The sequence below is a fragment of the Passer domesticus genome, chromosome 18 (assembly GCF_036417665.1).
Source record: "Passer domesticus isolate bPasDom1 chromosome 18, bPasDom1.hap1, whole genome shotgun sequence".
Lineage (NCBI taxonomy): Eukaryota > Metazoa > Chordata > Aves > Passeriformes > Passeridae > Passer > Passer domesticus.
The window spans coordinates 3,848,443-3,872,288 of NC_087491.1; the positions used below are offsets into that span (position 1 = coordinate 3,848,443).

Below are 23,846 nucleotides of genomic sequence, written 5' to 3' on the forward strand. Positions count from 1 at the left end.
ACTGGGAAGAGGCAGCTCGGAGGATCCCCGGCGGTGCCCGGGCTGGGTTTGGTGCCGGCGGTGCCCGGGCTGGGTTTGGTGCCCGGGCTCCCGGCTCCCTCTCGGGAGCGATGCTCGGCAGCGCTGCGGCCGCAGCCGTGAGCCGGGGGGGCTGCCGGGGCTGGGTGTGACCCGCCGCGGCACCGAGCTGTCCCCGTGCCGCTGCTGCTGTTCTGAGGAACACTGCAGAATCACCGGGCTCCGATCCCCGGCGTTCCCCAGCGCTCCCCGGCCGCTCTCCGCAGCTCCCCCCGGGCAAATGCCACCCGCGGCCAATGGAGCAGACCCCGAGGTGCCGCGAATGGATCCCAGGATTCTCATCTTCCTGCTCTATGTGATGATCCTGCACGAGCTGGTGAGCGGCTGGATGGAGTACCAGAAGCAGATGGCCAAGCCGAAGAAGCAGGCGGGTCCGGTGTGGTCCTGCAGGTGAGTTGCTGCCTGAGCTGTTCCCAGAGGAGATGTTTTGATGGGAGGGTTGTTTTTGTGTGCACCCACCGGTCCTGATAGCTGTGTCTGTGTCTGTCTCATCTGCTGGGCATTATGCACTGAGGGGGGATTAAGGTCTGTTAATCCTCTGAGCCTGCATTGTCTGAGCATCCCCTGCATTTGACACACTTGCAGATAAACACGCCTGCCATTTGCCTGGGGTTTTTCTAGGGATTTTTTTTCAGTGGAAATATGCTGTAACTCAGCATATTTGCTGTGACTCAGGTTCCCAATCACCAGACCTGGAAGAGAAAAATGTGGGTAGCACAAGGAGCTACGCTTCATGCATGATATTCATCAATGAGGCACAAACCTCCAGAGACTGCTTGCAGCCAGAGTATTTCATGTTAAATCACTACTGTGCATGTCACTATCTCTCTGTCTCCTCCCACTCCCTGGGCTGTGCCCACTACACCAATCCCTTGTTTTCTGCCCAACAACAAAAATAAGCTGGAGAAATAAGGGCAATTAATGAAAAATTCTGCATATCTTTAAAATTCAGATCTGCTCCTGCAAACATTGTTTACATGTTGTTCACATGTAACAGTGCTTGGGGTTGTAGTCAGCTTGGTTGGGGTCTTATCAGGAAGAATATGTAGACATCAGTTATTTCTTATCTTCCATCAGCCCTGGGATTAAGGAATCACACCCCAAAATCCACCTCCTGCCAGATCTCAGGCCATGGCACACCAACCCCTCAGAGCTTTGGACCTAAAAATGTGCCCGTGACCCAGTTTGCTCCAGGTCTGGCTGCTGCAGCTCGAGTGCACAGAGCTCTCAGCTCAGTCCTGATCCTAATCCTGTGATGTGCATCATTCCCAGCCCCAGTTCCAGCCCTGCTGTGCCTGTGCTGCACAAACACCCCCCAGAGGTGGCTCCATCGATGAAACCCCCAGAGAAGGCAGAGCTGTGAGCATGCACCCATGGAAATCAGCAGCTCCAGCCCCTTCATCCACGGCTCAGGAATACCAGCCCTGGCTGGATTTCCACGGCTCAGGAATACCAGCCCTGGCTGGATTTCCAGAGCAGCAGAGCTCAGCTGCACCTTGTGCGAGTGAAATGATCAGCACTGGAACACTGCCATGGGTGGAGGCAGCACAGAAATAGCTTGAAAGGGTTGGGGCTGGCTGGGCTCTGATCGAGGTCACAGGCAGATTTCCTCGCTGTCTCCAAGGCAGAGTGCAGGGAGGAACTGGGACACAACTTGCACTGAGCTCGGGGGCACCCTGATGCCAGAGAGAAAACCTCATTTATTTGGGTTACTCGAAGCCACCAAACAACTTGCATCAAGCAGCCAGAGGACTGGGGGTTTTTAGAGAGATTTAGGTACCCCATCAAAACCAAAAATGCCCAAGAGCTGCCACCTCACCCAGCCTTGCTTTGGGATGTGGGACCAAGCTGGATGATCTGTGCAGGGCTCCACGTCCTGGAGCCATCCTGGAGCCATCCCAGCCCTCTCCATCCGAGCTGGGCGTGCAGCCCACCCTGCTCCTGCTGTCACAGCCCTGCTGCTGCTGCTCCTCCAGCTGCCCCCAGCTTGGAAAGCAGAGCCACCAGGTCTGTGTGGATCACCTGGATAATTCACAGGCTGCACCACAAGCAGGTGAAGCTCTGTGACCCAGAGAACTGCAGAATCACAGGAGGAATTGGGATCCTTTCAGAGGAATTAAGAGTGTCCCGTGTCAGGCTGTCCCCGCTGGTTTGGTGTAGCCTGGGCTCACACACCCCTGCTGAAATAATGTGAGGTGTTCTTGACTGATGAGCCCACAAGGTTTCCAGTGCCCAGAGAGCACAGCTGGAACCAGATGTTCAACCTTCAGTTTGGCTGGGCTCAGAAAGTGCCCAGAAAATGCCACATCTCTGACCTGTGCATGGAGTTCAAGCCATGGCTCAACAGTGGGAAAAGCTTCCTCACACCTTGCACCGGGCCAGGACCAGCACAGCACCTGCTGCAGAGCGAGAACAGGGGCCTGGCACACCGGGCCAGCCCAGCCCAGCCCAGCCCCGTGGCAGTGAATTGCTGGCCGGGGTCTGTACAAATCACCATCGGGACTGCTGAGGAGCACGTGTGAAGCTGTTTTATTTTCCAGCATCAGTCTCATTACATGGGTCTGACAATGGGAGGATGCCAGCAGCTCACATCCCCAGCATCAGAGAAAGAACTCAATGTCAACTCAAGTGTTAATACACAAACCATTATTTTATTTGTCCTTACTTTCTACTTTCTCGTATAATTTTTTTTACTAACAAATCTTATAGCTACCGTTGAACTCTAATTACAGTTCTACTATTTCCAAAGCCTACCTTTTACAACTTTCCTAAACCCTCTAATTTTAAAGATTCCCAAGCAGTGCAGCCTCGGCAGGGCTGGTGCCATTCCCAGTCCCAGGACAGCGAGGGGCTGGTCTGCTCTGGGACTCAAGGGTTATAGGATTTTAGGAAGGATTTGCAGACACTGCCAGGGCAGCCACCCAAAACCTTCCTGCAAGAGCTCAGCCCTGAGGTGAGAGCAAGGCAGAGCTCCTTGGATGAGCTGGGAGTGAGGGCACTCTGCTTCCCAGCACAGCCTGGAGCTGGGCCAGCGCTGGGGAGGCGAGCCTCCATCTCCTGCCACTGCTAAAGGTAATTAACATCCAAAGCAATGAGGAAATTCAGTTATAAACAGCGAGCTAATTAGGAATTAGGACAGGAGGGTGCTCTGTCTCGACGGTAGCCTCAGCCCAGGCAGATTTCAGGGCTCTTCCTCCTTTCGTGGCTGGTGAGTAGTAGCAGGCTCTGTTGTGAGGAAGCTTTTCTCACATTCACAGCTTTCCCACAGCTCGTCTTCCTCCGCTCCTGGAGCGGCTGGCGGCTCCCCCGCCCGGCTCCATTCATCAGCCTGCTCCCTGCTCCCTTCCTCCGGGGAGCCCAGCCCAGAATCCGGGCTGGAAGGGACAATAAGAACATTTCACTGCCCCCCACAGGGCCACTGTCCCAGGCTGTTCCAAATCCCACCCAGCCTGGCCTTGGGCACTGCCAGGGATCCAGGGGCAGCCACAGCTGCTCTGGGCACCCTGTGCCAGGGCCTGCCCACCCTCACAGGGAACAATTCCTAATTCCCAATATCCCATCCATCCCTGCCCTCTGGCAGTGGGAGCCATTCCCTGTGTCCTGTCCCTCCATCCTTGTCCCCAGTCCCTCTCCAGCTCTCCTGGAGCCCCTTCAGGCCCTGGAAGGGCTCTGAGCTCTCCCTGGAGCCTTCTCCTCTCCAGGTGAGCACCCCCAGCTGTGCCAGCCTGGCTCCAGAGCAGAGGGGCTCCAGCCCTGGAGCAGCTCCATGGGCTCCTCTGGACAATGTTCATTGATGAAGCCACTGGGGGTCACAGGAAAAGTGACTGAGCAGGATCTAGAAAGAGGAGAGGCCTCTGCTCACCAGGGATCACCATGCACAGCCCTCTTGGCAGGAATGGGGAGGAGCTGGGAATGTCCCCCCAAATTCCTGCAGACCCTGCTGTGCCCACATCACCCTCTGCACTGGCAGCACGAGGTGGGATCTGCTGTGCCAGTGTTTTGCCAGCTTTGCAAATCTAGACGTGAGAATGGGGCCTGAAGGTGTTGGCCAGGAGGGAGGGGAGAAAAGGCTGGACACAGTGCCCAGGGAGAGCAGAAATGTCCAGGGCAGGCGGCTCTGGGTGCTCAGCTGTCCCAGGGAGCTCCAGGGAGCACAGCCCCACTGCTCCTGCAGCCGAGCCAGCCCTGTGTCAGTCCCCTCTGCACGTGCTGTGCTGGGCCACAGAATGTTGGTTCAGCCCAGGGTCACCCCCTGACCGAACCCGGGGTGCCAAAAATCCCAAAGAAGTGCCAGGAGTGCACGTTGTGTGGTTTAGTGGTTTTAAGGAAGATTATCTGCTCAAAGATACTGGGGGTTTGGGAGGGGGGTTGGTTTCAGTGGCCCCAGCCAGAGGGGACAGTCCTGGGGGCTCTGAGTGTTTGTGGGGTTTGTGGGGTTCTGTTTAAGGGGTTTATGGGGTTCTGTTTTGTGGGGTTTATGGGGTTCTCTTTGGGGGGGGTGATGGGGTTCTGTTTAGGGGGTTTATGGGGTTCTGCTTTGTGGAGTTTATGGGGTTCTGTTTAGGGGGTTTGTGGGGCTCTGTTTTGTGGGGTTTATGGGGTTCTGTTTAGGGTTTGATGGGGTTATGTTTAGGGGGTTTATGGGGTTCAGTTTTGTGGGATTTATGGGGTTCTGTTTAGGGGGTTTATGGGGCTGTTTTGTGGGATTTATGGGGTTCTGTTTAAGGGGTTATGGGGTTCTGTTTAGGGGGTTTGTGGGGTTCTGTTTAGGGGGGTTGTGGGGTTCAGTTTATGGGGTTTATGTGGTTCTGTTTAGGGGGGATATGGGGTTCTGTTTTGTGGGGTATATGGGGCTCTGTTTTGTGTGGTTTATGTGGTTCTGTTCAGGGGGTTATGGGGTTCTGTTTAGGGGGGATATGTGGTTCTGTTTAGGGGGTTTGTGGGGTTCTGTTTAGGGGGTTATGGTGTTTCTGTTTTGGGGGTTTATGGGGCTCTGTTTTGTGTGGTTTATGGGGTTCTGTTTAGGGGTTTCTGAGCTGCACCTGTAGCTCAGCAGCTCTTTCCAGGCCTCCCGTGGCCGGGGCAGGGGAGGTTCCCCCCGGGCACAGCCCTGGCAGCGGCTCAGCCCTGGGGCAGCACCCGGCACTCCATCCCTCGGCAGCAGCGGCGGCGAACCAGAATTCCCTGTCCTTTCGGGAGCCTGCCCGGGCTCAGGCGTGCCCCGGCACTAACCGTGTCCCGTCGCTGTTCCGCAGCCCCAGCACGGCCCGGGCAGCCCCGGCCGGCCCCTCCCGGCCCCTGGTGCACTCGGCGCGCCGGGAGCGCTGCCGCGACTGGAGGAAGCCGGGCAGGATCATCCGCAAAGCCTGAGCCCCCAGAGACAGCCCGCTGGGCTCTGCAGCACCTGCAGCGCCTGCATCCCCCGGGATCCGCGTCCTGCGCCTGGCCACGGCTGCGGGGAGAAGCCCCTTCCCCCGGAGCCATCCCTGCCCGCGGGGGGACAACCATTCTGGGACAACGAAGCGACTTTTCTTTCTTCTTCCCCAAGGATGGAGAGCAGATTTCCCGGGTTAAAATGGAATTTGCTCCTGGGAAGACTCCCAGTGGTTTCAGGCTGCTCTTCTCTCACTCCAGGAGTGCTTGGACAGTCAGCAGCGTTTCCCAAAGCGGCTGGAAAAGCTTCAGTGTCCAGATTGTCACCACTGCCAGGAGGAGCTGCCTCCCCTGGGGCACCCAGAAGTCACAGCACTGACTCCCTGTTAGTCTCATGCACTAGGAGCCTGCCAATTATTTTCTGCTTTTCCTCACCTTTGTTAAATCAGTTGCTCCAGGGAAGAGGAGGGAAAATGTCCTGAACCAGTGACTCAGAGTTATGTCATCAAATGCAATTGACTGCAATGGCCTTGTAATTAGCATTTTTGGAGCCTTCCCAGCAGCTGAGGCAAATAAATGTAAGAGCCACTTTCTAATGAGCAGATAGGTGGGGAAGGAATACAATCGTGCTCTTTAGACTCTGCTGTTCAGGCATAAAATCAGATTTCAGAGGCAAAAGTCAGTAATGCATCCTGCAGCCCACAGAGCTGCAATCGTGGAGCATGGAAGGATTCTGACACTGGGCTCTAACAGCAGCTGCCCATGGCAAAACTGCTCCTTATTTGCTGAACATAATGTTTGGCTCAAACACAGCCTGTTTTCCTCGTTGCCAGCCATTTGTGAGCCTGACTCAGGCTCACAGACACATTATCCAGAAGCAGATAGGAAGGGAATAGGAATAGATTATGCATTCATTATCCAGGAGTAGCCACCAGCTACATTTGCACATTTGTCTGCTGCTCAGTTGTTTGCAAATGGTTCCTGGTGGCTGATGCTGTGTTTGTTCAGCCACCCAGGGCTGGAAGTTCCCAATCCTCTCTCCCAGGCAGGCTGGATCAGTGACTTGGATGTAAATCTCTGCTTTCACCTAAAGGAGATGAAGCTTCTACCTAGAAGTTCATGCCTTGTGTTGAGATGGTTTTGAAAAAGGATGCAGAAATACTTGTGAACAGTTTCTGCACATTTCAAAGCATAAATTCTGTGGAATCATGAAATTGCATTAAAAAATTATGAAATTCTGAATAAAAACTGAAATTGTGCCTCAGTTCTTGGACTCTGGGGCTGTTCCCCTGTCCTGACCCATGCAGGTACAAGTCACAGCAGCAGATGGAGATGTCAGGAGCAAAAATGCTCAGGAAGTGTTCCTGTGTGCTGGGGGAGCCTGCTTCCCTGGAGCTGAGTGTGTCTGGGGGATGTTCTCCCCCTCTTCTGCCATAGCCTGGGTGAGTTTGGGAGCTCTGGCTGTGGAAAAGGGTTTGGATTAATTCCTGCAGCGGGGCAGGGTAGGGCTGGCCCAGGACCACGCTGGGCTCCAGCCTCAGCAGGACAGACAGACTGAGCAGGGACAGAGATGCAAGGAAGGGTGAAGGGCCAGGACTGCCTTGCCCTGATGATCACATGCTGGATTTATCCCTGTAAATACAAAATTGTTTACTCCCAATAAACTCTTTTACATACCCAGCACTCAGCCTGGCTCTGTTCTCATTCAGCCCTTCTGTCTCTGCTGGTTTTGCCTTTCCCAGCCTGGGAGCAGTTGGAGGTGCTGGCTGGAATCTGGTGGTGATCCAGAATGGATAAAAACTGCATTGACAGCACAGATGTTCATGTTCTCATCCTTCATGCAGAGGAACCCAGGACTGCCATCCAGAGCCTGGTTTTGGGTGGTTGGAGGTTTGGTTTGGGTTTTTTAATATTCAGGTCACTCTGCAGCTCTGTTGGAGAAGGTTCTGCCCAAGGAATGTGCCCTGGAGAGCTCAGGACCCACCAGCCCGCAGTGGTGGGGACCCCAGAGCCCTGAGGAGTGGTGAAACCCAGAGCTGGCTCCAGACCCTGCAGGGACTCACCCTCCCCTGGGCAGCTGGGCTGAGGAATGGCCCAGGGTGAGGGGGACACAGCCAAGGGTGGCCAGAGGGCACCTGCCTGTACCTCCAGCACCATGAGGGCTCTGGGTCTGGCTCTGCACCCCTCAGCACCCCTGGACACACATTTCCCTGTGCAGGAGATGGGGAGACTCCTCTGCAAGGAGAGGCTGTGCAGTGATGTCACAACACCCAAGGAAAGCCTCTGGACAGGAGTCCCCAAAATGCCCCTCCTGTGCTGTAACCTGCCAGGGTACCTCTTGCTGATTCTCTGACTTCTGGAACTCAGGCTGGGCCCTCCCAGGGGGCTCCCCTGTCAAGGGAGACCCTCCTGAAGTGGTCTTGAGTCAGGAAAGAGAGATGCACTGGATTTTTTCGGTCTTCAGGTTCTTGTTTATTATGATCTTATCTAGAGTTTTGCACGCTGTCCACACGAGGCTCAGCACCACAAAAATGGCCAACAATCTCTCATTATGATGTCTTTTAAAGCTAAACTATCCAATTAAGATCTGATACCTAGATTATTTCCCCTTTTAACCCAATAACTGATCCCAAAGAGCCCCAATGCGGATTTTTCCGCCCAATTGCAAGATGCCACCCAAACCCATGAAGAAGGAGGAAGAAGAAGCATGAAAAAGAAACCCAGGATGACACCCTGTGCCCTCCATCTTGCTTCCATCCACAACATACAAAAAATCCTAAAACCTGAATTTCCCACCTAAGTGATACACCTGCACTACTCTCTATAACCTATTTCACACTTTTGTGGGTTCCAGTCTATCTTGAAGTCTTGGAAACTTTCTCCATGAATGAGGATCAGAGTCAGTGCTCCCCTGGGGTGAAGGCACCCCAGAGCAGACAGAGAAATATTCCTGGTGCTCTGGGTTTCCACAGTGACCAGCAGTGCCTCTGCCCCAAAACCAGCACAGCCACTGCACTGAGCTGGCCTATTTGGTCCAAAAGAAGACACATGCCCCAAAATACCCAAAAAACCCCAAGAACCAGCACTTCATGGATGTGCAGGTCAGGATGTGCAGCTGCCCCCGAGGGGAACGGGGGAAGTCACCTCCTGTGGCTTCAGCTGGGGCTCGAGGCTGTGGGGGCCGTTGGCTCTGCTCAAAATAGAGTCTGTGGGCTGCACCCTAAACCACACTTCTGTCAGAAACTTCCTTTCTAGCTTGAATTTCAGTTTGCAGCCCTTTCACAGTGAGTCAGTGAAAGCCCCGGTCACCCTGGAGCTGCTCACAGGAGAGCTCAGGGAGGCTTTAATCCCCCAACTTTGGACCATCCATGGATTAACCTCCCTGCAGGGACTGTTTCCATCAGATCCCAAAGAGTTCATTGGGATGGGGCACTGGGATTTCACTCTCTGGGCTTTTAACCTCAGCTGTGGACGTGTCCTGCCTTACAGAGCAGAGAGTTGGGGTCAGTGAAGGTGGAGCAGCTTCACATCTTGGGCTTGGATCTGCTGGAGCCCAGACACTGGACATCACCTTCTGAATATCTCAGCAAAGCCCTCTCAGGATTTCCTTCGGCCTAGGAAGGCGTTTCCAGCAATTCCCATTTTCTGACCTTCCCCGTGGTGCATTTGGTGTGGCCTGGAGACAAAACCACAGCTCGTGGTGCCACCACTCTGCAGCCTGTCCTGCCCAAACTGCACCCACAGCTGCTGGGCTTCGATGCTGCAGCTCAGGTCAGGCCAGGCAACCCCTGCTGGTGTCAAATTCTGCCCTGGAGGGCACAACTGTTCATATTTATTGGTGTCTGCAGCACCTGGCAGCCCGGACTGCCCAGCCCAGCTGCAGGGAGCAGCACCAGCACACCTGCTGCTGCTGCTGCAGTTTGGGAAGTGATGTCACCCCAGCATTTGGGAAGTGATGTCACCCCAGCCCTGCTGAGCTCTGCCCCCTGATGTTTCCTCTGAGGCTGGACCCTGCTCTCAGCAGGGCCAAACAATCCCTTCACCTCCATCCTCAACTGTGCTCAGTTTATGGTGACTCCAGCCCAGAGGCTTTGGGGGCATTTTGAGCAAAACCCAGCAGTTTTGGTGAAGCAGCCGCTGCTTTTGCTGCCTGCAGTTTGGTGAAGTCTGCCATCCCCTGCCCAGCCCGGGGCCCCAGAGCCTCCTCCTGCCCTGCCCTCCTTGCCCGGGGACTGCAGGAGCTGCTGCTGCTCTGCCCTGGGAGCACAGGGTAAGTGTTCCCGGGGCTCTGTGCCTGCTTTATTCATGTTCTGCCTCAACAGGAATCCTTTCTAAAGGCAAAGCTTTCTATGGGGTTTGTAAGGGCTGCAGCAGGGGAAGGAGTATTTTACAGAAAGGGTGGGAAAGTCTCTGTCCTGCTCAGAGCTGGAGGGCTGGATGTGGGTCCTGCTTCCTCCCCTTCACATCCAGATCAGCTCTGATTAAAAAAATCACAGAATTCCTGACTGGTTTGAGTTGGAAGGGACCTTAAAGCTGCTGTTCCACCCCTGCCATGGCAGGGACACCTCCCACTGTCCCAGGCTGCTCCAAGCCCTGTCCAGCCTGGCCTTGGGCACTGCCAGGGATCCAGGGGCATTTCTGCTGCCCTCAAGGCAAGTTTGTGGCTAATGGTTTGTGTGATTCCCCTCCAAGTTAAACAAAAAGTAACTTCCTTTTTTTCTGCTTTGTCTTGTTAAATTAAATCCCATTTCTAATTCCTTGATTAATCCCCACCTGCCTGCCTCACTGGGGTTGCTGTGAAGCTAAATTGAATTTGTGTCTCTCATGCACCTGGCAAGCTCAGAGGTGTTGTTCCCCACTGTCAGAACGCTCTTGCTGGATAAATCCTGTCACCAGCAAAGTGCACCTTGGGTCTGGGCTCTGACTTAAGCGAGGAAATACTTTTGGATTAGCGATTTGATGAATAAATAAGAGGACATTTGTATATATCCGTGGGGAAAGTTTCTGTCCCTGTGCCCGCATTTGCCAAAGTGGCAGCAAACAAATGAATCCTCATATTTCAACATTCAGCTGAGCAAGAGATGGGGAGGAAGTGAATCAGGATAATCCCTTTTTATTCCACCAGGGAGCAGAACTCTAATGATTTTGGTACTAAACACTTCTGCAGGTCAGCAGTCACCTTTTGAGTCTTAGCCTACTGTTCTTCAGGGATTCCCTCAGGACAATGTGAAACCCAGAATTGTTCCCAGGCATGGCAAATAACAAGGAATTAAAACCCATCTACAGTCCTGCAAGCAGGACTACATTTAAACCCCAAAACCTACCCTAAGCACCCTCCAAACCCTACTGAGTTTCCTCGGTTGGAGCAGTAATTCCAGGAAAATCCTTCCATTCCAGACACTTTTGATTTAAGGGAGTTTTTGGGAATCTGGTCCCTGTTGCTTAGAGGAAAATGGTTTTGAGCTTGTAGTAATTTAAGGTGATTTCCTTATGCCTTTCTGAGATGGATTTGTGCTTGTAAGGAGCACGACCACACCATTCCGTGGTTAATCCAGATTATCACTGCTGGTGGGGAATTAGGAGCAGATCCTGCAGCCAGAGCTCAGGGTTTCAGCAGGAAATTACAGGTGCAAACACTTCCTTCTGCACATTCCCTGGCTTTCCCACAACCCTTCCTGCCCAGAAACATAGGCTATTTGCATATTGACACCGATAATGAGCACTGGGAGGCTTTTCATGATGTCAGAGCCCCGTGGTCACTGGGGAGGAGGCTCCTGGGGCTGGGGCCGGTCCCAGGCTGGCTGTGGGATGCCAGTGGTGCCAGTCTGGTGTGTGTGGGCAGCCCGGGCTGCCAGGGACTCCTGCCCAGCAGGAACCGTGGCCATTTACCCTCGTTTTTGGGTGGTGACTTGCAAAGGAGCTTCCTGCAGCTGAGCTGGCAGAGCCCCAGCAGAGCAGGGATGGGGACGTGCCCTGCCAGAACTCATCCCAGAACCTGCAGAACACTTTGCAAGTCTGGCAGGAGGTTTATATAGTGTGTATTTGTATGTAAATGTTGAGGTAAGAAATACTGACTTAGAAATGCCTCTCAGTGGCTCCATCTCTAGGTCAGAAAAGAGCATCATGTGTATATTATGATATGTATGTATAACACCAGGCTGGCTGCACCCCGGGGTGCTGCCCTGCCTGGGGGCTCCTGGGGAAGATTTATTCCTGCTCCACAGAGCTGTGGAGGTGGAAGGGACCCCGTGAGGCCACCCAGTGCAAACTCCTGCTCAAGCAGGGTCAGCCAGAGAGGATTGTCATGTCCAGGTGGATTTGAGCATCTCCCAGGATGGGACATCAGCTCCCTCAGCCCTCAGGCAGCACCTGCCAGCTCAGGGTGCCATCATCACCTTTGGTGGTGGCTCGTGTTCAGGTCAGAGTCCACCAGGGCCCCCAGGTTCTTTCCTGCTTTTCCCTGGTCCCTCTCTGAAGCAGAACTTTTTATTTCTTGCTGTTGAACTTTATAAGATTCCTGCCTCCCCTTCCCAGCCTGTCCAGATCCCTCTGGCACATTACCCGTCCCTCCCAGTTTGGTGCCAACAGCAAAAATTGTCAAAAGGACATTCTGCCCCATCACCCAGATCTCTAAATGTTAACCAGGGCTGGAGCCAGGGCTCCCAGGATTGACCCCTGGGGTACAGAATCCATCACTGGCTGCCAACCAAACTTCGTGCCACCCCACCACTCCCCCAGTCCTCAACCCACTCACTCCCTGCTCCTCCAGCCCCAGCAGCTCCCACCCCAAGAATGAGGGCTCCAAATCACCAGATCACTTTTGCAGTGTTGGAGGGGATGAGCTGCATTTTGAAGTTTGTTTTGCACCTAAAACAGCTGGAAAATTGCCATGGGAAAATCCGCAGGTCAGTCAATCATCAAGGGTGACTTGCAGGGAGCAGAGGTTGAAAACTGGAAGGCCACATCTCCTGTGACCTGCCAAGCAGGACCCTGGTGGCTGTTCCTGCTCTGAGCACAAACAAAAGCAGTTTTAAAGCTCCTGCCCTGGCAAGAGGCCACTGGAGTGTGCAGCACCTCCAGGGCTGCTCGCTGATGGAGGCGGGAGCAGGATAAATATTGACAAGATGGATTTGTGTGAAAAGGTGCCTTTGGACGTCCCAGGCATGAGTTTTGGTTAAAACCTTCCCATATTCATTGAAATCTGCCCCACTGGCCTTGTTCAGCCCCATGCTGAGCTGGCTTGTGGCCCCTGCTGGGGTCAGTCCCCCCAAAACCAGCAAAAACCATTCCAGATCCATTTCTGCTGGAGATGGGGTGATCAGTGGCTGCTTTGCACCTCAGTGTACCCCCAGAAGGTCACAATGTTCATTGGGCCCAGCACCTCCCTGCCCCAGGGGGGTACCAGCCTTTCCAAGCCCAGCTCAAAAATGATGAGCCAAGAAAACCAGTGCCAGCCAGGGCCATGAGATTGTCACCCTGGGGATGTCCAGAGGATCTCCTGCTTTTACAGAATCCACAGAATCTTTGGGCTGGAAGAGACCTTCAAGGTCATCGAGCCCACCCCATCCCCAACCCCTCAACTCAACCCTGGCACCCAGTGCCACATCCAGGCTTTGTTAAACACACCCAGGGATGGGGACTGCACCACCTCCCAGGCAGCCATTCCAGAACATTATCACTCTTCATCTCCTCCTGCACCTCCTCCAGCTGGCTGGCAAGGGCTCCTCCTTGTGCCTCAGTTTCCCTCTGCTGAAGCTCATCCCATCCTGAGGAGGAGGAGCTGTGCCAGGGGTTTCTCCCTCTGCCAGGGGCTGGGGGTGCTGATCCCATCCTGCTGCTGGGGCTGTGGCACAGAGGGTGACACAGCTGGAGCTGGGGGGTGCCCTGGGGGGAGCAGCCCTGGCCAGCCCCAGGTGCTGCTGGAGCCTTGCTGGGACCTGGCAAGGGCCAAACACGGGGTTATTTTGGCTGTCTGCAGAGGGCAGTGATGGGGACAGGGGTGCCCCTGGGGACGGGCAGTGTCCCAGCAGCAGCTCCTGAGCCCCCAGGGCCCCAGCACAGACTCTGCTCCCTGGCTCCAGCCCCCTGGTTCTTGCAGGCCCCTGCTCAGACCAGGCAGGTGATGCCACCAGGGGTGGGGAGTGGGGTCCTTGTGGGGGGCCCCTGATGCTGGGAGTCCTGTGCTCTGGCTCTGTGATTTACAAAGCTGAACAACTGTTTTATTAAAACTATATTATATTGCACTAAGCTATATTAAAACTATACTAAAGAGATACTATACTATACAAAAGGTACTAAAGAAAAACTTGTGACTATCTAACACAACTTTGTTAATTAACTAAAGAAACAAAACAATCTTCACCAGTGTCCAATAACTAAATCACTTTGACTTAACAATCTCTATAACGCATTCCACAAGTGTAAAACAACAAGAGCAATTAATAGAAACAAGAATTGTTTTCTTTTCTTCTCTTCTCTGAAGTTTCCCACTACCTTTCCCAGGAAAAATCGTGGGAAAGAGAATTATGTCTCTCTCTGTTCAAAGGTTGTGAATACCACAGGGTGGGGGGCAGCTGGTGAGGGACCAGGGGGAGGTTCTGCCCAGGGCTCCCCTGCTGCCCTGGCCTCACACACTGGGAGAGCCTGGGAATGGCTCCCCCAAACCTGCACCTGTGTGGTGGCACCTGGGGATGGCAGGGACACCATGGCAGTGTCACTGGGGCTGATGGAGGATGATCCCACGGGTGGCACAACACAGTTCCCTGGGCTGTGGCCCCTTTTCCTGGCCTCTCCCAGTGGCTGCTCTGGCTCTGCTGCTCCCTCCCCCATCCCTCTCTCTGCTGCCCAAAGCTGGCTCAGGTGTGAGCCAGGGGCACTGCCCAGAGCAGGCTCCTGCCCTGCCAGGCTGGGGTGGGTGGCACAAGCCCCAGGGTGGGTGGCACAAGCCCCAGGGGGGGTGTGGGGGGGCCACGAACCTGCCCTGGCTCTGGGTGGGGTCCCCAGTGCTGTGCCCTCCCTCCAGGCTGGCTGTGCTGTGTTTTGGGGGGGTTCAGTGGGCCCCCAGGGGCAGTGACACCTCTCTGTGGGGTGGGGATGTTGGCCCCCCATTGAGCTGCCCTGGCTCCTCATCCATCCCCTGGGCAGCCTCCTCTTCCTCCTGCCTGGCCCTGGGAGCCTGAGGAGGGCCTGGGGCTGTCCGTGGGGCTGTTCTGTGTCCAGGGACCCCTCCCAGACCCCTCCCAGCCTGTCACTGCAGCCAGCACAGCCCGAGCACGGCTTCACTGATTCATCAGGAGCTGTGTCCCTCTCCTGCCCCTGCCACGGGCAGGGCCAGGGGTGCTGGAGCCACCAGGGCTGTCCCCAGCCAAGAGGGACACAGCTCTGCCAGCTGGGGCTGTGTCAGGGCAGGGCTGTCCCCGCAGTGCCTGGCTGGGGACCAGCGGGGACATCCCACATGCCCCGAGGTGACAGTGACATCTGTGTCCATGGGCTGGCCACTGTGCCAGCACCATCCTCTCCCTGGCTGCTCTCCAGAGCTGCTGAAAGTCCTGCTCCTGGAGGAGCAGCCAGGGTGGCCCTGCTCTGCAGGAGGGGCTGGCTGCTCTGGCAGGAGATGTGACCCTTTGTGTCCCCCAGTGTCCCCTGTGCCACAGGCAGAGCAGGGCTGGGAGCTGGGAGGGTCCCTGCAGTGCCTGTGGGCAGGGACAGGGCTGGGGCTGCCTCGGGGGGGCAGAGAATCCCCCCAGGGTTTGCCCTGAGCTGGAACAGGCTCCTGGACCCACCGAGCAGTAAATGTGACTTTCCTTTGTGACTTTTCCTGAGCTGTCCTGTGGTCACCTGGGCCAAGAGGGCAGCAGAGCCTTCAGCAGCTCCTTGGGGGTGGATCACACTCTTCTCTGACCCAGAGATGGGGCAACTGAGAGGTGTTTTTAAAGCTTTTATTCTATTTTCAGTCTCATGTGAAGGGTGAGATACAGATATTATAATTCACACCATCACAATCAGAAACTGTTTCTTAATTACAATACACTCTAAATGTTTCTTGACCTATCAGTTTTAGTCACATCAGGCTGTAAATGCCTTAGAATCAATGTCAGCCCATTTAGTCACACTGTGTGAGCCTTCTGTCACATTTTGAGAATTTGTACAAATCCATTTCCCACATTGGGCACGGGGAAATGACACTTGTAAGGAGACTGAGCCCATCAGGGACATCCCAGAGCTCTTTGTGTTCATTACCAAGGGGTAATTAGTGACTTTTCAGCTGGGGAGGTGGAAAGGGGGTGATGGAAGGTGTGAGAGCCGTGCCCTGGCTCTGTGGGGAGCAGAGCAGGAGCTGGCAGCCGTGGAGATGAGAGGGCAGCAGGGGCAAAGCTGCTCCTTGCAAGGGGATTTCACTGCCAGCCCTGGGGCAGCTGGAGGGAGGTGCTGGAGGGAGCTCTGCTCCATCCTGGGGACCAAAACAGGACAGGGATGGGGGCATTGCCTGGGCCAGCTGCACACAGGGGCTCCAGGAGCAGCTCTGGCTGTGCAGGGGTGTCTCAGCCTCGCTGGGGTGTGGGACCCCCCAGGCCAGGCTGGGGGCTCAGCTCTGGGGGTGCAGAGGGGCTGCTGTGCCTGGCTGTGCCCCTCAGGGCTCAGCAGCCCACGTCACCAGTTTGATGTGCTGGGCTTGGCTGCTGAGCCAGGGTAAAGCCACAGGATCTGTGACGTCCCTGCTCTTGCTGGGCAGCAAATGAGGGCAGGTGAGGACGTGGGGCTGCATCAGTTTGGGGCTCGCTGGTGTCCAGAGGGGATCGTGCTGGGAGCTCAGGATGAGCATCCAGGGGCTGAGAACTCTGGAGTGGCTGTGGCAGGAAAACAAACCTGGGTCAGCTTAGTCTCAGCTGGGAAAGGGATGGGAACCAGCATGGATGGGGGTGCCCTGCTGGAGAGCAAAAAGAATTCCTTTTGGACAAATCCACTCACAAAAGGAATTAAAAAGGCTTACAGAGAGTTTTCACCCAGAACAAGGGATTTTCTAGGGCTCTCATTTGGTTTAAACTCACATTAAAGCCCCACCTGGGGGGGTTCTGCCTGTGTAGGATCTGGACTGAGTCACAGCCTCTGAAGCTGAAGCACCCCTGGCTGCTTTGCTGTGCAGGAGCCTCCCACAATTTACCTTTCCTTTGGGAAGAGTCCTGCAATAAGCTGGCAGTAAGGTGGTTTTCCCTACAAAACAAACCTTTTACCTCCAAAATACCTACCCAGCTGCACCAGAGGCCTCAGACCGGGCCCCTGTTCAAGGCAGCCTTGCTCTGTGTAGCAAAGGCCAAACCCTGCAAGCTCTAAAGTTGCCTTAAAAGTGCTTAATTCTTTTTTTTTTAACCTTTAAAAGTCCCAGCTCCTGAAATCATGTGATTGCAAGACAACATTGCTGAGGAAAGCACAGGGTTTGGGTAAGCACTGAGAAAACAAAAACCACCAGCGAGGAGTCTCCTCCTGTTTTCTTCGGAAAAATCCCCTCATGACTGGGACAAACACAGTGGCGCTGGCTTGGAGGCGCTGCTGGCAGCAGCCAGGCTCAGTGTGGGCAGGGAGGGAAGTGAAAAAGCTTTGCATGTGTGGAAGGCTGCAGAATGGGGTTGCCAAACAGGATACAGGCTGGGAAACCAGCTGGGCAAGGAGGCTGGGCAACTGCCCGGCTGCATCAGTTGCTGGTGCTGATAATTGTATTTACTTTAAAAGGAGTTGATCTTTTTGGTGGCTCACTGCTTGTTTAGCCTCTGCTCTGAGCACTCTGCTGCTATGGGAGCTGTGGTGCACTGAGATTTTTGATGTTCAGTTTTGCTGCAATAAATGCTGCTGGTTAAAATTCCCTGGGTTTGCATCCCAGGATTCTGGCTGGAGCCTGAGGAAGGATTGTCACAGCAACCACAGAATTATAGAATCATTAAGTCTGGAAAAGACCTTCAAGGTCATCAAGTCCAACTGTGAGCCCAGCCCCACCACTGTTCACCACTAAGCCATGTCCTGCAGAGCCACATTCTCACATTTCTTTGGGCACTTCCAGGGATGGGTGCCTCTATCAGTTCCTTGGGCAGCCTGTGCCAGTGCTTTACAAGTTTTTTAATGATTTTTTTTTCCTTAATATCCAACCTCAGTCTTCCCTGGTGCAACTTTCCTCTCCTGCTGTCACTTGTCCTCTCCTGAAGCCAAGCGCTGGGTGGGAGCCCGTGGGACAGAGCTCCTGCTCCAGTGTGGGGAGCTCCAGCTCGTGGTTTCCCTCTGAAGAGATGAGAAGGCAATTCCCTTGTGAGTCAGAGCCAGCGGGGCCTCCTCTGCACACATCCCAGGGAAATGGGTCCCTTTTGTTGCCCAAGAAGCCCTGGGGTGCCCTGGCCCCCCTGCCTGCTCCCCTGGGAGTGGGGCAGCCCTGCTCCGTGCCCCTCCCTGGCTGGGAGTGATCCCAGGGGAGGTTTGGGTGAAATTCAGCCCAGCTGGTCACCTGCCCAGTGGGTTTTGTGTTCCTGTGCTGCTTTTCCTGCCCTGGCAATCAGCTCTTTGGCTGGAGGCTGTCCCCTGGCACTTTGGATTCCTGGGGTCGGGCATGTGCCACGTGCCCCCTCCTTTTCCCCCAGTTTATTTTCCCGCAGCCTGAAGTGACTGTCACAGGATTACAAAGTAAATTCAGATGAAAGCCTGTCAGGGGGAAGCTGTTTGGGGTTTATTCTGTCTGTGGGCTGCTCAGGGGCTGCACAGGGATGCTCAGGGCAGCTCTGCTGAGCCCTTTGCTGCCTTGAAGCAGAAAAGCCTTACCCTTACAAATGCACATACACTCCTGAAACTGAAAATAGCCCCCAAAATCTTGTTCAGCCTGGAGAAAAGGAGGGTCAGAGCTGAAAATAGCCCCCAAAATCTTGTTCAGCCTGGAGAAAAAGAGGGTCAGAGCCTTTTCCAACCTCACTGGTTCTGAGATTCTGTGCAAATGATCTGGAAGAGCTTTCTGCAAACAGACCTGTGAGGCTGCAGGGGAATCCCTGCAGGGGACTGGGGCTCCTGATCCTCCTGGGTGGAGGGATTTCAGCTTTACAGGGCTGGTGCTGGGTGCTGTTTGGGTTGGGATTGTGGCTCTCCCAGGCATACTCAACTATGACTTAAACAATTATGTGTATGTGCATATATATATGTATTTATATGTCACATCGATATTTATATGCCATATATATATGTATTTATGCCATACATATGTATTTGTGTCATATATATGTATTTAAATGCCATATATGTGTATTTATGTGTCATATATATGTATTTAAATGTCATATATATGTATTTGTGTCATATATATGTATTTATATGCCATATATTTATATACCATATATATGTATTTAAATGTCATATATATGTGTATTTAAATATCATATATATGTGTATTTATATGCCATATACATGTACTTATATGCCATATACATATATGTATTTAAATGTCATATATATGTGTATTTAAATATCATATATATGTGTATATGCCATATACATGTATTTATATGCCATATATATATGTCTTTATATGTCATATATATGTATTTATATGCCATATATATGTACTTATATGCCATATACATATATGTATTTGAATTTAATATATATGTATATTTATATGTCATATATATGTGTATTTATATGCCATATACATGTACTTATATGCCATGTATATGTATTTAAATGTCATATATATATGTATTTATATCTGCGTGCACAGAAAAAGGTATGGCAGCACTATTTGAGTGAAGGAAAAGTGGTTTGGGTGCAAATCTGAGGAGATTTACTGTTGCCTAAATGTGTTTTCATTGTAAAGGAAAACTGTCAGTTCAGCAGCTTTGCAGCGAAGTGTAAAGTGGGTGTGTGCTGGCACAGGGTGGTCTCTGCTGGACCCCTCAGGGTGGCCCTGACCCCCCCTGGCCACCTCCTGCCCCACCCCAGCGGTTCCCCCACCTTCCCCAGCACCCCCGGTTCCCAGCCGCAGGATCCCCACCCGCCCTAATCCCTTTATGGTGTTTGTGCCGGGCTCCTCCTGCCCATCCTGCTCTTTGCCTTCCCCCTAATCTCCCCCCTGAGCTGTTTGGCAGGACAGAAACCAGCCCGGGTTGGTCACTCCGATCCTGGGAGAGGGAATGCTCTCTCCAGGGTCTGCAGTGCTTTGGGAGTTTAACAAGCAGGGAGGAATTCCCTCAGTTCTGAGCAGCATCCTGAATCCTGGAGTGTGATTTAGAGTAAAACCCGACCTCTCCATCCCAAAATCCCTGCTCTGTGCCCAGGGATCTTCTCTGGCAAGTGTGGGGAGGGATGTGACAGCCAAGGCCCAGCCCCCTGCCCTGCTGCAGCACCAGGAGAAGGTGCAAAAAGTCACCCCAGGAAGTAAATTTTTGGTAAAACATACTGTGTTACTGAAGATTTTCAATCTGAAAAATTTCTTTAGGATTTATTTCTATCCTATCAAAGCAAGAAATATCTTTGGTGTGTTTTGGCAAGGCTGGAAAATGCTCAGGCTGATAAAGCCTCAAAGACAGAGAGATAAAAACTGGAAGTATTTAGGGCTTGGCCAGGTCTCCCTAGGACAGGACTCCATAATGATCCCAAAAAAGACACCGGGAAGGGGAGCAGCCCTGCTGCATCCTGCATCCCTGTGGGCACGGGGGTGGCATCCCAGATGGCACCAGAGGTGATGGCTGGTCCAGGCACAGCAGAATCAGCTTCTCTCCCTGCTGTCCTCCATGTGGAGCAGCCCCTCTGCTGCAGCTCTGAATGGCTTCACAAATCCTCAGGAGATTTAATCTGTGACCTTTTACTTCTCCAAGGACAGCCCTGCTCCCTTTCCTGCCCTGGGCTCCGACCTTGGGCCAGTGACTGATGCTGGGAGCCTGCTGGTGGTTAATATTTACTGTACCTGGCGTGGAGGGGAGCCCGCTGATTGCAGAGCCCGGCCTTGTTGGGGGGAAATGTTATTCCAGAGCCTCGGGGACCCAGGTGTGAGCTGTGCTGGCTGTTGTTGGTGTAACAGGGTTGTTGCTATGGAAATGGCTGGAATTGGGCTGTGGTGAGGTAAGGCTTGATCCCAGGCAAAACTGACTAAGCAGGTGCCCAACCTTATATGGCAGAAATGCTTTTTCCTGCTTACCAAAATCCTTTTTCATATGAAATAATTGTATATATTTGGCGAGCTGTCTCAGGGGGTGGTGTTTGGGCACGATTTTTCACCCTTTTCCACCCTCAGGAATTCTGTGATTCCACACCTGTGCCCCCACAGGCTGCTGCTGTCCCTGCTGTCCCCAAACACCACAAAACTACCGTGTTTGCCCTCCTGGGGCAGGGGGGCTCTGACCAGGTGAGGGATTATTGGTGTTTGTTCTGTCTTCCTCTCTTGGGTGTTTTGGTGCTCAGTGATTCCAGCTGCTCACAGAGGAGCTCCCCAATCCAATTTGCTGGGTTAACTCAGCCTGCATTTTGTTCCATTTCTCGCTGGGTTTGAGCCCACTCAGGCTCCAGGGTGTTTCTGCACAGCTGGGCACATGCAGGAGGGAAGCCAGAGCTTTCACTGGGGATAAAATGAGCCTTTCCCCCACCCAGCTGGGTCAGGAAGGTGCAGGGTCTGGGCAGAACCCTCCCATCACACGGAGCACACCAGTGCTGGTCCTGCTGCCTCTGGAGGATGCAGCTCCCCTCTCCTCGGTGCGGTCTGTGATCCTTCCCAAGGGATGCAGATCCATCTCTGAGATTGCTGCTCAGCATCAGCTGCTTCTCCAGCCCTGAGGCTGGTCCTGCGGGCTGCAGCTCCCCAGGGGGGATGGAGATGGAGATGGAGATGGAGATGGAGATGGAGATGGAGATGGAGATGATGGAGATGGAGATGATGGAGATGGAGATGAGATGGAGATGGAGATGAGATGGAGATGATGGAGATGGAGATGAGATGGAGATGGAGATGGAATTGAGATGATGGAGATGGAATTGAGATGATGGAGATGGAGATGGAGATGGAGATGGAGATGGAAATGATGGAGATAGAGATGATGGAGATGGAGATGAGATGGAGATGTAGATGGAGATGAGATGGAGATGATGGAGATGGAGATGAGGGAGATGTAGATGGAGATGAGATGGAGATGATGGAGATGGAGATGAGGGAGATGGAGATGGAGATGGAGATGGGATGGAGATGGGACAGGGAGCCGAGGCCCCGGCGGAGCCGCTGGCGCCTCCCCGGCACGGCGCCGGCTCGGTGTTGCAACGCCTCCGGGAAAGGGCTGCACAGCCGGGGGTGCATTTCCTCCTGCCTGGGACGATTTCCAAACAAGAATGAGGAAATGCTGAGCTTTGCAGCCGCGTTCGTGGATGTGTCCCTAAAACACCCCGCAGAGGGAGGTGGCTGCTTTGGAGCTGCACCCCAGCTCCACTTGCAGGAGACCCTGAATGTCACCGGGCAGCGTCAAGGACACGGGGGAGAGCTGCGTGGCTCTCCGGGCACCTTGGCACATGCCGTGTGCCAGCCTCCTTCCCAGGAGCTCTGCTCGGGGCAGCACCCACGGGTTGTGGGGCCGGTGACGTCTGGCCCGCCCGCAGCCCGCTGCCACTGATGTCACCGCCCGGTCACCGAAATTGCTAATTAAGTTTTGCTTCTGTCGCTGCCAATCTCATTTCCTGGTTCTTGTGCAATCCCAAGTGCTTTCAGGTTTCTTCCCGATTCTTTATCTGCCTGGGACCAAAACACCTTCAGAAGAAAAACAGAGCTGATGTCTTGGGTCAGTGCCCGGGGAGGAGATGTCCTGTGGGGGACAATCAACCGTGAAGCAGTTTTTTTTAGCTGCCTTAGTGTTTTGCAGAAAAACATTCCTGGGGGTGAGTCAGGCAGCCACAAACATGAGGCTGTCTTAAGAACCGGGGGAATTAGCAAAAACGCAACTGCTTTAGAGCCCAGTCATGCCTTAAAGCCTTTTCTCCTTTTGTAACATCGGAAAACTGCTTGAAACCCGAGGCTGGAGAGCCGAGGCGCGCTCACCCCGCCGGCTTTGCTTGGGGAGGTTGTTTGGAATCTTGCCCTCCTGCGAGAAAAAAATCCGGGAGTATTTGAGATAAGCCCCGGAGGCGCCGGCACGGGCTGTGCCCTGCTGGCTGTGCCCGGCTGGCTGTGCCCTGGCACGTTTGGGGTCTGTCTGCTCCGACACGTGGGAGCCTCTCAGGCAGGATCTATGGAAAACTGGGAAGGCAGCGATGCGTTTAATTCACCTAATTGGATCTGCGTTCGGCTCAATAGCTGGAAATTGCTGCTATATTGAAATAATCGACTCAAATTCACACCTGTTGGCTGAGGATTTTTAGCTGACTGTAAATCACAGCAGAGCCTGTATAGTTTCGAGGTTTAAAGAGACTCTACTACGCTCTGGTTCTTAAAATTTGTGCTTTAACTCAGCGGTTTATGGATGGGAAGGGCTGAAGTAGGAGATTGCGGTGTTTTCCCAGCAGCTCTCCCTGCAGCTCTCAGCCTTTGCTGCCTTCCTTTCCAAGGAAAGCCCTGGGGGCAAACCCAGCCCTGCAGCCACGGGGGGGCTGAAGCCGGGTGGGAAGGGGTCGTTCCTGGGGTGCCAGGGCAGGACGGGGGGAGAGAGGCAGCGGTAGGGCTGCCTGGCATCGGGCTGCCCCTGTCCTCGGGAATCGGGCTGACCCTGTCCCCACGGATTGGGTTGTCACTGTCCCGGGAATCTGGCTGCCCCTGTCTCAGGGATCTCGTTGCCCCTGATGTCCCCAGGACCACCCAGGCACCCAAATCCATTCCGTCACATATCCACATGGTCCCAGCCAGGTTTTGGGGCGCTGGGGGAGCACAACCCAGCAGCCTCCCCAGCTTCCCCCCCGGCAGCAGTTTAGCAGCGCTGGGAGAAAAACACCTACACGAGGGCAACCCTACACAAACAAGGGGCCAAAAGGGATGACACACGCAGAGAAGGGACCGGAGGTGGTGAATAAAATTTTCAATGAGCAACACCTGCTTCTTTAAACAAACAACAAGTTATTCAGCCAGTAACTCGCTACTTTAAATAAATAAAGCGATGCTTTAAAGCGATGCCCGTGAGATAGCTGTCGTTTTTAATAAGTAATATTTTAATAAGAAAAGAAAACAATACTGAACGTCCTCCACGGGTGTCCCGGGGGTGGGAGCGGGGCCCGGGGCGGAGCCGCCTCCGCGCCGCCCCCACCGCGGGCGCCTTTAAAGCGCGGGCGGAGCGGGCGCGGGCAGCGCTGCGCCGGTGAGCGCGGGGCCGCGGGTTCGAGTCCCGCTGGGGGCGGCGGCGGCCGGGGGGAGCCGGGGTGGCTGGTTCCGGGCTGGGGGGTTGGTTTGTGGCATAGCCGTGGGGAGA

The 23,846-nt window shown here is 53.9% G+C and overlaps 1 protein-coding gene and 1 long non-coding RNA gene across 4 annotated transcripts in view; one reads left to right on the top strand and one right to left on the bottom strand.

Annotated features, from left to right (window-relative positions):
• LOC135283025 (glutamine synthetase) overlaps positions 1-23,846 on the top strand; it is a 30,680-nt gene that overhangs the window by 999 nt on the left and 5,835 nt on the right. The window contains exon 3 of one of the 3 annotated variants that reach the window (XM_064393388.1): positions 285-468. In XM_064393388.1, the coding sequence (XP_064249458.1) occupies positions 285-468 (184 nt within the window). Of the gene's footprint in view, positions 1-284; positions 469-9,458; positions 9,722-23,717; positions 23,736-23,846 lie in introns of those variants that run through there. The other 2 variants (XM_064393389.1, XM_064393390.1) reach the window with 2 other exon arrangements.
• LOC135283027 (uncharacterized) lies at positions 3,504-7,661 on the bottom strand. Its single transcript, XR_010348956.1, has 3 exons — positions 7,597-7,661; positions 7,129-7,321; positions 3,504-3,913 (listed from the first exon to the last, which is right to left on the bottom strand). It is a non-coding gene; the product is annotated as an uncharacterized LOC135283027 (long non-coding RNA).